General features: G+C 59.2%; 1 protein-coding gene across 3 annotated transcripts in view; it reads right to left on the bottom strand.

Annotated features, from left to right (window-relative positions):
• The window catches only part of GSE1 (Gse1 coiled-coil protein), a 422,772-nt gene extending 412,017 nt beyond the window's left edge, over positions 1–10,755 (bottom strand). For all 3 annotated transcript variants that reach the window (XR_009698017.1, XM_061174308.1, XM_061174307.1), the window contains exon 1: positions 8,824–10,755. Coding sequence is in view for 2 of the 3 variants with exons in the window: in XM_061174308.1 (XP_061030291.1) it covers positions 8,824–9,819 (996 nt within the window). In the remaining variant the exon portion in view is untranslated. The remainder of the gene's footprint in view (positions 1–8,823) is intronic.
• Between the last annotated feature and the right edge of the window lie 3,362 nt (positions 10,756–14,117).

The following is a 14,117-nucleotide window of genomic DNA, read 5'->3' on the forward strand; positions in this document are numbered from 1 at the left end:
CGAACCCTCGTCTGGAAGCCGGGCGAGGTTTACGGGTCTGGGAAGGCTTATAAAACAGGGCTGCAGCGTGCCGATGCTCGGACCCCTCCCCACGCCAGCCCCCTCGGGGAGCTGGTGCAGGAGTCCAAGGGCAGCCTCCTTGTGTGGCTACACCAGGGCGGGCCCCTGCCAGCCCCACATCCTCTCCCATGGGTGCCACTCAAGCCCGGGCAGGGGGAGAGGCCGAGGCCGGGCGTTAGACCACTGGCTCTCGCACATCCCAGCTCTGCCATGTAACCCAAGACTCTCAGGGTCGTGAGCCCTGGCCTCCTCATGGGAGATTCGAGACTGACGCCACCTTCCCACAGGACAGTTCACGCCACCCTCTGTGGCCAGAGGAGGAACGGGCAGTCTGGGGAAGAGGGTAGAGGGTTACGTGCGCTCTTAGGACAGTGGCTGGCACAGAGTGGGCACTAGCAGCGTCCTCTGCTACAGCCAGCATCAGCATCGTAACCACCACCATCTTCTCAGACCTCGCCGTGTCTGCATCAGGACCAGGGGGGCGGACAGAACCTCAATGATCTTCCTTTTCACCGGCTCTGCCAACAACTGACACTAAGAGGTGGGCAGGACAACGTGGCCTTGGTGGGCTCTGACCTTTGAGCGGTCTTCCTTGGACCCTGGACCGCTTCCTCTCCCCACTTCACTCTCACCTGCCAGGGAGAAACGGCTCCAAGAGGAGGTGCTCCTGCCCAGGGTCCCGGCATGCCTGCCTGGCTCTGCTGTACCAAATACCAACTGTGACTTTTGTGCCATCCATTCAAGGTTGCTGGCACCTCTGGAAGGAAACCCAATCCAGCAATCAATTTCATACAGGGTTCCACACCAAACAGGTCGGGCAGCAAGAGGCTGGGGCAGCCAGTGATGGGGCAGAGAACTTCAGAGCCGCTGGACTCACGGAGCCAAGCTAGGCCTCGACCCCAGGGGTCTTCTCTCTCCACCCCCCAATCCCACTCCTGCCAAAAGGTGCAGAAAGATGACAGCTTGGCAGCTGCGTAGGAGCCAAGGGGCTCAGCTACTAGTCTACCATCTGCTCCCATTTTACAGAGGGGAAAACTGAGACCCAGACAGGTGGAGGGTCTTACCCAAGGCAACTGAGTGCTGGGGCCAGAATCTGGCTCCTCTGATTTCCAGGGGTGCAGCTATAGCAAGTCAAAATCCCCAAGAGCTCAATTCTTAATAAAGCTTCTCTTATTCCAGGGAGAAGAAGACTAACTCCCAGCTTCAAACAAATCCAGTGATGGAGACCAGCCCCAGAAGGTGCAACGGTGGTCAGTGAGTTGACGGAACACAGCTTCAAGGAGTCACAGATGTGACTTTTTCAAACCCAAGTCAAATCACGGTATTTGCCTCCCTAAAAGCCCCAGTGGGAAAGTGGAACTTAAAGGGTCAACATGCAATTACCAGATGACCCAGCAATTCCACTCCTGCGTATCTATCCAGGAGAAAACACAGATCCACACAAAAACCTGTACACCTGTAAACATTCACAGCAGCGTTATTCACAACAGCCAAAAGGTGGAAACAGCCCAAATGTCCATCCACTGATGGCTGGATAAACAAAATGTGCTCTATCCATGCAGTGGAACGGTATTCAGCCACGGAAAGGGCTGAAGCACTGATTCATGCTACGTGGATGAACCTCAAAAACATAAATGACAAAAGTCAGACATAAAAGACCACATACTGTATGGTTCCATCTCTACGAAATGTAGAATAGGTACATCCGTAGAGACAGGAGATTCATGGTTGCCAGGGGCTGGGGGAGGGGGAGTGACCACTAATGGGGAGGGGGTTTCCTTCGGGGGTGATAGGAATGTTCTGGACTAGATAGTGGTGATGGGTGCACAGCCCTGTGAATACACTAAAAACCACTGCACTGTACACTTTAAAAGAGTGCGTTGTGTAGGGTGTGAATTATACCTCAATTTAAAAACAAAACAAAAACAATGCCTTCTCAGGGTCAGCCCACAGTCCTGGCTCCCCAGTGAGGTCCCCCGACAGGCCCCTGCCGGCCTCTGAGAGGAACCCCACCTTGCCCTCAGGCACCCCGGCTTCCTCACTGTTCCTCAGGCCCCTGCCAGACCCCCCTCACTGCTCAGGTGACAGCCCCCAACCCTCCCCTCTCCCCGCCACTCCGTCACCACCATCACAGCCCCTCCCTGCACAGGCCTGGTTTGCTCACTGCTGGGTCCTGATGCCCAGATAGTGCCTGGGATACAGTAGGCGCTTAGTAAAGACAGACTGAACAAATGAGTAGAATCCTTTTGGTGACTGCCAAGCCACACCTTCAAGATAAAAGCCCCAAACTCCTGGGCTGTGCTTCCAAAATCTCTATCAGCCGTTCTCACCCCAACTCTGGAATCTTCCAGAAGCTTTAAAATACCAGTGCCACCAGGGCCACCCCTCAGAGATTCTGCTTTAACAGGTTGGGGCAGTTGATTCAAATGTGCATCCAGGGATTCGAAACACTACCAACCCTTCCCACCCCATCCCCTCCTCCCACTTCAAGAGGAACTATTTAAGGTTCTCCAGCAAATGCCACTCCCCACATCCAGGCTTTTGCTCATGCTCCTCTGCCAGGAGCACATGACCCCCTTGTGGACCTGGCTGATTCCTTTTCAGTCTTTGGGTCAGCTTAGGTGTCACCTCCTCCAGGAAGCCTTCCCTGAACATACCCGTTTCCCCTCATCCTATGGGCTCCCAGAAGACCCCAGCACAGAACTCAACACAGTGCACGATCACAGCCGGATCCCTACACCCGCGCCCCCCTCCCCCCCCGCCCATCCCCATCCACCCAAGGGCAGGGCCTGCCTGATTCCACATCACATCCTCAGAGCACCTGGTGCACTGCGGGCATGCAAACGTTTGTTGAGCTAATGGGTAGAATGGGTACAAACGTTTCTCCAGGGCAGCCCTGGTCAAGGGCTGAGCTGGGCCAGGAGGCAGAACTGCGCCAGCATCCCTGGCACAGGACTGGCAGAATTTCTTTCAAAACTTATACATCTAACTACCTTGTATTACTGAAAGATCAAACCAGCAAAAGTGGCCTTAGGCTGTGGGTTTGTCGGCCCTCCTGGTGTAAAGTTGCCTGAAAAATGATGATCCGTGAGGGTTTTGTGACCGTAATACTTTATCCTCCCCAGGACAGAACATCATGGTGTTTCGGGGCCCCAGCATCACATACCAATTTTAAAACCTAGACCCCATGAAATGGGGAGATATTGAACAAAGGGGCCAAACGTACATTATGGGCATGACAGCTCACAACACTGTATCACATACTTGAAAGTTGATAAGAGAGTAGATCTTAAATGTTCTCACCACAAAAAAGAAATGGCAACTTTGGGGCAGGGGGGATGGAGGTCATTTCGCAATAGACACGTGTATCTAATCAACACTCTGCACACCTTAAAACTACATCATGCTGTATGTCATTTATATCTCAAAAAGCTGGGGAAAAAAGAGAAAAAAATAACTGTTAATAAACTGCTAGATATTTTCCCAGCAAGTCCAGACACAGCCTCAGCATCCTTCTCAACACAGTACCACCAGTCAGATTTCACGTGTGCCATGCAAACCGCCTGTGACCCCTGACGACCAGGCCTTTCATTTTGACAGATGGGGAAATGAACAAAGGTCACATGGCCAGTAGAAGCTCCTTCCACAACTGCCCTCGTGAGGCTCCCTCTGGGGACGGCATGGCAAACAGAAGCCAAGGTCCTAAACGCTCTTCGCAGAGGGCAGAAGCATCATCCCTCGCCACCGTCCCCACCAGGATATGGACCTAGGACAGAAGATGGACCTGAATTCCAGACGCGGCCTCTTCCTCAGCCAAAAGAATGTGCCAATGAGGCAAACCTGCCCAGAACCTTCAACCCCTCCAAAGAGTCACAGCAGAGTTAATCTCCCAAGGGTCGGACCCAGAGAGATCTAAGCAGAGAAGGGGCCAGAAGGCTCTGGGCAAATTCCCCTTCCCTGCTTCCAGGGAGGCTGAGTTTTGAAGACCTCTTGCCATGCCAGTTGTCTCTAATCACCTCCAGGGTTAAGACAAGGCACATCTGGAAAGTTTACTCCACTAGCAGATGGCTCCCAACCCGCCAAGAAAAGCAGAGACCTCCCCTCGGAGGAGGTGGTCAGAGCTTGGTGAAGGCCAAAGCCCAGTCACTTCCCAGCAGCTGCCAGGCAGAGGGTGCCAGTGTCAGCCCAGCCGGGCAGCCTCTCCTGGCACCTTCCGGAAGCTTCCCCCATCCTATCGCCTCGCCCAAGTGCCCCTGGATCCTGGACCCGGGGAGGAGGGGCTGCCAGGCCCTCCCTGAAGAGCCGGGAACACGGGAAACAGATGTGCATGTGGCCCTGACAGGCGAGTGATGACAGACCCTCTCTGCAGGCCTCAGATGTCAGCGCGGAGAAAAGAAAGGCGGCCCAGCGGCAACACCTGTTCCAGGCCGGGAGGCCAGGCTCGGGGGGCTGGGCGGGCAGCCCCTAGCAAGGGCCGGGGTGCGGTTAGGTAAACAGCTGCACGCTCCATTGCCCAGAACGCTCCCCGGACGGAGGGAAGAGGCAAGGGAGGCCTGGCGGCCAACTGGCTCGCGAGGAAAGCAGCTCGATCACGCGGCAAACCCATCCTTGACGGAGGTCCCCGGCTGAAATCTGAACACCTGGGCAGTGCTGGGGGAAGCAAAAGACAAAGGGCGCCACTTCTCAGCAGGTGGAGAAACTGGGGGCGGGGGGTAGGCAGCAGAGGCAGCCGGTGGGGGGGTGCTTGGGGCCTCTGGCCCAGTCAAGCTGACTCCTGCCTCCCAGCTGCTCTGCCGGCTGAAATGCGGGGTGGGCAGGTTCACGCAGGGGCTATTAGGACCACCCTCCCCACCCCCAGGGCACTGCCACCTTTACAGCTGGAGCCCCGGAGGGGAAAGAAAGTCAAGAGCACAGACTCCAAAGCCGGGCTCCTGGGTCCAATGTTGGCCTTGATGTCATGAGCTGAGTGACCTTGGGCAAACTCCTTGACCTCTCTGAACTTGCTTTTTCCTCTATGACGGGGGAGAGTGGCACCTCCCTAAATGGGGTTGTTGTGAGGACTTGGTAAATGTGAGTACAGGTGAAGCCTGGCACAGCCTGGAACTCGGGAAGCATTCTGTATCTTCATCATTATTACGTCCCCAGATGCCATCTCCGAGCCTGGCCTGCCGTGCCTCCTAGCTCTGAAGGAAGGGACAACCATTCCCCACCCCCAGCAGAAAAGTGGGGGGCAGAGGCTGCGATGTTGGAGCCTGTGGGTGCCAGTGAGAGACCCAGCCTGAGTTACAAGTACCTCAGGGAGAAGAAAGGAATGAATGGGACCCGTACCCCTGGTGCCCGCTAGCAGCTCTCACATCACAAACCTTCCAGAGGAACGAGCATCTCCACTTCTCAGGGGCAGCAACTGAGGCTCAGAGAGGGCAAGAGTCTTACCCAAGGTCACACAGCCAGCTCCCAGCAGAATGAAGATTGAAGCCAGGTCTGTCTTAAGGCCAAGCCAGGGTCTTTCCATGGCTTCGCAGAGCTTCCTGGTGCTGGGGCTCCTCCTCGGGGAAGCACCCCCAAAAAGGGTGGGTGGGCTGCAGCCTCCGCAGCCCACCCCCGACACAGCCCTATCCAAGCAGCCAGCTCAGAGATATGGTGGCTACAGAGCAGGGTGCTCTCCAGGGGGCCAGGAGTCCAGCTGGTGAGAAAAGCCACAATCCAAAGGGAGTGCACCAGTGACAGACACCCTTCCTTCCTTACTTCCTTCCTCTTTCACATTTACTTTCTTAGCGGTTAAAGTTGATTCGCTTGTAAATGAACCCTTAACAGGAAACAACTGAGGCATCATAGGAGGCGGTATAGACGAGATTCTGGAACACACTGTCCCAGCTAAATGGCTCCCCGCAGCCACCTTCCAATGCCCCTAGCCACTCCCCCACAAATTCTCAAACCACGCACCGAACGGAGACACGGAATATGGACATGAGAACCAAGGACTCCGGAACTGGCTTCGGGAAAGGAGCATGGGGGCCTCTGCACGTTCCTTGGTGGTGTCACCCGCTTCTTCACCCCTGACAGCCCTGCCAGGAGTCCCTTGGGTTGGTCTGCAGCTCCTGTGACCCTGCGCTCTCATCCCCAAGCCCACCCTGCCACTTGGCCTAGCCTCAACCTGCTTCACTCACAGCTCTGCGGGAAGTATTCTTTGTGGGCTCTTCGTGCCCCTCCCCCTGACACCACCAGCGCCCCAGTGTCTGGAACAGCGCCTGGCTCAGAGTAGGCGCTCCATGAATATCTGTTGAATGAATGTGGGGTGAGGGGCAGAGGCTGTATTTCCGGCCCTCTACTGACCATCAATCAGGCTCTCCTGGAGGCAGGAGTTGAGGTTTCTCTTTCCCTCTGTTTAAATGAGCCTGAGCCCCGCACTGCTGCCCCACCAACCAGAGGCCCGATGGCCTCACCAACCACCTGGGATGCTGCCACGGTCCAGCCCTGGGCGGAGCTCTTCCCAGCCCATTCCAAGGCTTCGTTCACGTTTTATTGCTCCCCCGTATCTTCAACTTTAAACCCGACCTCCTTTTTTTGATTTCAAGGCCTCTAGTTCACTCCAACCTTACTTCCCTTCCTCCTGAATCCTCTCCCACCAACAAATCCCACCCATCTTCCAAGGTTCCACCTCTGCCAGGCGGTCCAACGGCTGAGGACTTTGGGGTTCAAGACCCACCTCGGCGACCTACTGGCTGTGTGATAGTCAACAAGGTCATCTGACTTCTCTGAGCCTCCATTTACTCATCTCTAAAATGGGAATAATAACGTCTCATAGGGACGTGGTAAGGAGCAAACGAAATAAGTTGCTTTAGAAATGGGGCAGAAATTAGCGTGACGTTCAGCCCCCCCAAACTCATGCTGACCCCTCCTAGGCAGACACCAGCTTGCGTTTTCGTCCACACCTGGCCACCCACCGCACCCCCCTTCGCAGCTGGACGGGGAACTGCAGCTTCTTTTGTTTCCTCAAGTTCCTATCACTGAGGCCCCCAGTCGGCATCTCATCAACTCCCGATGAGCGAGCAAATCAACGTGGGAAAACACCACAGTTTGGACGTTGTACAGAAAACAATCTGAGAGGCCTCACGGGGAGTGCTTTGATGACCCCACGCCCACCACCGCCAAGCTGAAAATCTGTACCCACCCTGCAGAATCCACCTGCATCCTGGAACAATCTGCCCCGACACATGGGGAGGACACAAGGGTGCCACTATATGCCAAGCACTTGACTTGCCGGAAGCATTCAAATGCCCCGATTCATTTAATTCTCATGATGGCCCCACGAGGCAGGTGATACTTATTTCCACTGCCCAGCTTAAAGAAATGAACTCAGGGAGGATGAGACGCATCCTCCCTGGCGCTCAGTTAACAAGAGAAAGCGCAGGATTGGAACCCGGCTCTGTCCTGCTCAGCCAGGCTCTTCTCCCAGGCCCGGCCCTTCCGGGAACTGCAGGTCAGATTCCCAGCAGCAGACCCGCGGGCTGGGCTGCCGCACACCGCAAACAAGAGGTTTAGCCTCCACGGTGCGGGGGTGGCAGGCTTGTCCGTTTAAAACGAGAGGCCATCCAAAAACAGCTCTAAAGACAAAAGCCCCCAAACCAGACCAAAGCCCCCCAAAGACAGCACTAAGTCCAAAGGGGATGTTGACATCGAAGAAACCCTGAGCAGAGCGTGAAGGCGTCGGGGCCGGACATCTACTTTATAGACGCGACCACCGAGCGTGAACACGTAACCCAGGACCCCACACGTGTGCACACGCATGGATGCTTGGGAGGCAGGATCAGGAGCCTCTCAGGCAGACGGAACACCCACTCCTGGACGGGCGGAGACACCCTTCCCTGTTCACAGGTCCCTCCGCCAGCCCCTCGCCAGCGGCTACCACTCCAGGTGTCTGATTAAGACAAGCCAGTGTCACCAGCTTTGGTGGAAACCAGGATTTCTGGCTCCGGTGGCCGTGATGGTGGTCACAACTCACAGACGTCTGCTTTCCCAGACCCACCGGGGGCAGTTCCTGCTTCGGCCTTTGCAAAGCCAGATCCAAAATGAACCGAGCCCCGTCTGGCTCCTCCGGGGCAGGCAGCGTGAAGGCAGGCGCCTTATAAACAGGGCGCACGCCAGGCCTCCCACCCTCCCCCTGCACAGCCGACTTGCAGAAAAGAAAGACTCTCTTCCCACCGGGAGAAATGTCTGTTTGGGCCACTGTCCCCTGGGTCCCAAACCCCACGTCTGGAAATCCATCTCCAGCTGCTATTAAGCAACCAGAGAGCCTCAAAGGAAAAGTGTGAACTTGGGTGGGAAATTCTGGAAAAGCTAAGCTGAGTGGGAGCAAGAGGAGAGAGGAACTTCTGATGTGCTTAAACCGGGTAAGTACGGAGACCTCTCAGTGACCTGCATGGCTGGACTAATTACCAATGTTATCAGGCGGATGACAGACGTGCCCCGAACTTCCTCTGTTTGATAGATTCCGCTGCAAACACACTCAAGTTCAGGCCCATGCCTGCTGTTCCCAGCAGTGCCCTATTCTTCCACAGGACCACTCTCGGCCCCCAGCTCCTCCGAACTGCCACATGCCTCCAGGCCAACGCACCCACCAAGCACTAGCGGGGTGACCCCGGAGGGCACCTCCTGATGGAACACACCACACAGAATCAGTGCAAACTCCTCCCTGGCAGAACAGAAAACAACATCTCTTCCTTCCCTGCTGGAACTTCAGGGAACGACATGAGAACTGCTTACCTTCCTCGCAGCTGCCACTGGGGAGCTCCAGCCCGTGGGTCCCTGGCGGGTGAGCCCTTGGCCAGCACACACCAGGGTCCCACACTCTGTGCAAGCGCCGATTATCAGCTGCCGGCCATCGTCCACTAATAGGCTGTGGCTCGCTCGCAGGGTGTAGAGAAACAAGGGCAGCCGGGCTACCCGCACGGCCTTCAGCCCAAGACACCGCTTCTTCTCCTGCCGGCAGAAGAAGCACACGAACGTCTCCACTTGGTACTGCCGAGACCAGGGGCTGACGGCGTGCTGGGTGCCGCGGGCCTCGTGCTGCAGCCACTGGCCCAGCAGGTCGTGGTAGCAAAGCACGCAGGTGGCCACCAGGCCGGTGGAGTCGGCAGGCCTGGCGCGCGGGGCAGGCGGATAGACGGTGAGGAAGGGAAAGAAGGGCTCTTTCTCGCCCAAGCGGCTGGAAGGGTTCACGTTGAGCTGGAACTCCTTCCCAGGGCCCAGTTCAGCCCCGCAGATGTAGCAGATGGACGCCGGGCTGCCCTGGGCCGACGCGGGCGGCTCGGAGAGAGCAGGGTCTGAGGCCGAGAAGGCCTGGTGGTACCTGCCCAGGAAGCCCTGCACGGAGGTGATGAGCTCCTCGTTCTGGCAGGCCCGGTACAGGGCCCAGACGTCCTCCAGGACGCTGAAGCACTTGGGGCAGCTGCGGACCTCACAGCGCTTGTTGGGGCCCTGGGCGTTGGGGGGGCAGGGCAGGAGGCTGAGGAAGGGGAAATGCATAGACCCCCTGGTGTTGCCATTGAGCATCCTGGAGGCTACTGCCCGGGCATCCTGGGTACAGTCCTCCCCGCAGAGGTAGCAGGCCTCTGGCAGGGCCCCGGCGGGCGGGCCCTCTTCCCTTGGGAGCCTCCTGCCCTTGGAGGCCATGCCGGGGGCGTGGCTGTTCAGGGGCACCACGTAGAGCCTCTGCAGGACAGGCACGTTGGCCAGCTGGAAGCTCTGCCACTGCTGCATGAGAGACGAGAAGCAGCAGGGGCACACCAGGGTGCTGCCGCCCTCGCTGATGGGCTGTGCCCCTGGGGGTGGGCTGTGCAGCCACAGGAAGGGGAAGAAAGGGGCCTGGGCCAGCTTCTCCTGCTTCTGCACGTGGATCTGGTGCTGCGAGGCCGGGGACAGCGCCGACCCGCACACGTAGCAGCAAAGGCCCTCTGGTGGCGCAGCCCGGCTCTCCAGGGGAGCGCGGGGGCCACGGCCGCCACCGTTTTCCTTGTCTCGGGGGCCGCGGGGGCCTGAGAAAGGCTGCTCCTTGTGGCCCTCCTCCTCGCTGGTGATGTTGATGTCACTGTCCTCTGACACGCAGCAGCCCCCGCGGGTCTCCCCCAGCGGCCTGCTCTCAGGGGTCTTGGCGGCCCTGCCGGAAGGGGCTCCTTTCGTGCTCTCTGCAGGGGCCACCTGGACTGGAGGCCCTTGCCAAGGGTCCTGAATGCCCCTCAGGACGCTGGCCCGGGCCTCCGGGACCCAGTGCCTCCCAGGGCCCTTCCGCCGGCGCCGGATGCCCGCCTTGGGCTCCCCGTCCACTCGGAGCTTCGAGGGGACCTCCTCCTTTTCCACGTCCCCCACTGCGGTGGTCTCTGCGCCCTGTCCAGGAGAAGGACCCGGCGCCAGCCTCCACTCCGGGCAGCGGCCCCCGCGAGGCCCGGGCCCCGGGGCAGCCCGAGCCGCCGGCGCCCCGTCCTGGTGGGGACTGGCGGGGTCGCGCGCGGCCGGGTCGGGCTCGGAGAGGGGGTCGGTGTCCGACAGCTCCGACAGCTCCGAGTCTCGAGGCTCCTCAGCGGCCGCGCGGGGCCCGGGGCCACCGCCGCTGCCACCGTCGTCGTCGTCTTCGTCGCCGGCCGCAGCGCCCAGCGCGTAGGCGACGTTCCACTCGCGGGGGGCCCCGGCGCCCCCGCGTCGCCCGCCCGCGCCCGCGTCGCACTGGTGGGGCCGCTTGAGCCAGTACATGCGCTTGTCCACGGGCGTGCGGGCGCGCTCGAAGGCGGCCCACTGCTCGCCCAGGAAGCATCGGCACACGGCGCACACCAGCACGCAGCCGTCGGCCGGGGACAGCTCGCGCGCGCCGGGCGCCGGCTCCTGCTGCTGCAGGAACGGGAAGAAGGGCTGCGCCGGGGCCCCCACGCCCGCCGCCGGCTGCTTCACCTGCAGCTTCAGCTCCTTGCCGCGCCCGATGCCGCCGCCGCAGATGAAGCAGGAGAGCGGCGCGCCGCCGCCGCCGCCCGCCGCCCGCTCGCCCACCGCTGCCATGAGCCGCTGCTTGCGGGAGACCGGCGCCGGCCGCCCGCTCATGGCCGCGCCGCGCCGCCCGCCCGGGCCCCCGCGCGCCCGGGCCGCCCTCACCGCCCACCGCCGCCGCCGGGCCCAACTTGGAGCATGTGTGCGCGCTGCAAAGTTTGGCGGCGGGCGGCCGGCGCGGGCGCGGGCGCTCGGCCGCTCGCAGAGGCGCCCCCCCCGGCCGGCCGAGCCCCCGGCAGCGCCGCGGCGAGCGCGCCCGGAACGCAGCAGCGGCGGCGGCGGCGGCGGCGGCGGCAGCGGCGGGCCCGGGGCGGCTGGAGCGGCAGCCGCATGTGCGAGCTCCGGCGCCTGCCAAAGCGTTGGGTCATTTAATTGGGGAGGAGGGAGGCGGGGCGGCGGGCGGCGCGGAGGGAGGAGAGGAGGAGAAGGGCGGGAGGGCGGGAGCACGGCGGGCGGGGCGAGGGGGGGGGAATCCCTCCCTTACGGTCCCTCCCCTCCCTTTCCCGCCCCTCTGCCCGCCCCCCTCCTCCTCCTCCTCGTCCTCGTCCTCCTCCTCCTTCTCAGCCCTGCCTCCCGCCCTCCCCCCCCCGCCCCCCCCCCCACCGCGTCCCAAACTGCGCACAATAGCTCGCCGGCTTCTCTATCTATTTTGTGTCCAGCCGGGAGCCGCGCTCGATGATTCATTGCCCCAACTAGGGGTTCTCTCCAGCAAGCCCGGCGCGAGCCGTCTGAAGGGTCTCCTCGGGGACCAGCGGAAACCCATCAGCCGCTAGAGCTGGTCTTTAAGTAAAGGTCAAGCAGGACGCGGGAGGAGCGAGGTAAGGACGAGCCCGGCGTCCCCGGAAACCGAGGAGCCCGCCGAGGAAGGGCAGCTCTCTGGAGGGGCAGCCTCAGCCCCGAAGTAGGGACGCTGCCAAATGAGCTGGGGCGGCCCCGGCCCCCTCCCCATTCTAAAGGGCCTTTTACAGCCCTGAAGAGCCCTGGGTTGGGGGTACCTCTCAGGGCCCAGGGTTCTAATCTTGGTGACAGAGGGAACAGGAGCTGTCCCCTATCCCCCAGAACACATTAGTGAATGCACCATTCTGGGGACAGACTCCTCAGCCTGCCACACCCTTCCCCACCTCCGGCCAGGGGCAGAAAGGGTCCTGTATGTCTGAGCTGTGTGTTCCAGGGCAAATGACTTGACAACTCTGGGCCCTTTCTTCCTCTTGTTAAGCAGGAGCTCTGGCAGGGGACTAACTGTTTCCATGTATTTACTGTACCTATGGATAGATACATGTATTTATTAAACAGAGAGAGAGAGACCTTAGTATGTGCCAGGGGCAGAATCTAAGCACTTTATACACATCTGCTCAGTCACTCCTCCCAATAACTCTGGGTTAAGTGCCATGATTGGCCCATTTTACAGATGAGAAAGAGGAGGCACTGAGCATTAAGGTACTCTTCAGGAGTGGCGGAGCTGGGATTCAGACGCCGGCAGCCGGCTCCAGGCCCCTGTTCTCAACTCCCTGGCTACGCAGCATCACTAAGCAAACATCTGGTCCCCGTCATCCATCTGCTGATGGACACTGTCCACGGCAGGGGACACAGCCAGGACCTCTCCATCCTCCCTGCTGCTCTGGCTCAGGCTGGGAGGCCTTGTGCACATCCAGGCCTCTCTGGGCCTCACATTTCCCATCTGCAAAATGCCCACCCCTTCCAGCTTCAAAAATCTATGAGTCTCTGACTTCTGAGCAGTGAACAGTCATCCCAACCTGCCAGCTGGAGCCCAGAGTCAGCCTGGGGACAAAGGTGCCAGGTTAGCCCCTCTGCCCGCTGGGGCACTGACGTGTAAATAAAACTAGGCTTCCTCTTGGCACGGAGGAGGGCCATCCATTATAAATAAATGGAACAAGAGAAAAGGGCCACCTCTTTGGAATCCCTGGTGGATATTCCAGGGATCACAGTCCCGGGGTCAACAGGAAAGTCAGCATCATCATCATGGCCAGAAATGCAGGACTGCGGGTCCTCACGCAGGCCAGAAAAAAAGCTGTGTCAGCAAAACTGTCCCGAAGGAATGTCGGGGGCAGGGCGAAGGGGCTTCCCTGCTTCTGGCATTTTTAATACCTGCTGAGAGGAGGGGGCCTGATTAGGAAAACTTGAAAGGGTGAGGTCCGTTTAATTGCGTCCTAGCACAACACTCTCAAGCTCCACACAGACCAAGAGCTTGCTGGTAAAACAACCCCTGGCTCAGGAAAGGCAGGTCCTCTGTGGGGTTGCATGTGGGTCCCCTAAGGCTTGGCACATGCTATTCCTTGTTTCAGATGCTTTTCCAGGCTGTCTTTGTGAAGCCAGCTCCTCTCCTCTTTATGGTCTTGGCTGTAGTATCTTCTCCCAGAGGACTCCATGCTTTGTCCATCTAAAGTTGCTTCCGGGCTTCCCTGGTGGCGCAGTGGTTGAGAATCTGCCTGCCAATGCAGGGCACACGGGTTCGAGCCCTGGTCTGGGAAGATCCCGCATGCCGCGGAGCAACTAGGCCCATGAGCCACAACTACTGAGCCTGCGCGTCTGGAGCCTGTGCTCCGCAACAAGAGAGGCCGCGACAGTGAGAGGCCCGCGCACCGCAACTAGAGAAAGCCCTCGCACAGAAACGAAGACCCAACACACCCAAAAATAAATAAATAAATTTATAAAAAATAAATAAATAAATAAAGTTGCTTCCCCTGGCATCCTCAGTCTCAGCTCATTGGCATGGCAGTTTGCCATCGATTTTATTTTTCTGTTGACTATTCTCTGTCTGGTTTCCCCCAGGAGCCTGGTTGCTCCCTCCTGTGGGAAGCAGGTATGTCTTGCTCACTGTGTAGATTCCAGGGCCTGGCTCACTGCCTGGGTGCCACGCACCTGGGTTCCAATCCTGTCCCATCCCTCTCGAGCTGTGTGAGCCTTGGGCAAACCTCTTAGCTCCCTAAGCCTCAGTTTTCTGCTCTGTGCAATGGGATCGTAATCCTCACCCAACTTTTTTGCGAGGATCACAGGGGCCTGGC

This window comes from Eubalaena glacialis, chromosome 18 (genome assembly GCF_028564815.1).
Source record: "Eubalaena glacialis isolate mEubGla1 chromosome 18, mEubGla1.1.hap2.+ XY, whole genome shotgun sequence".
Taxonomy (NCBI): domain Eukaryota; kingdom Metazoa; phylum Chordata; class Mammalia; order Artiodactyla; family Balaenidae; genus Eubalaena; species Eubalaena glacialis.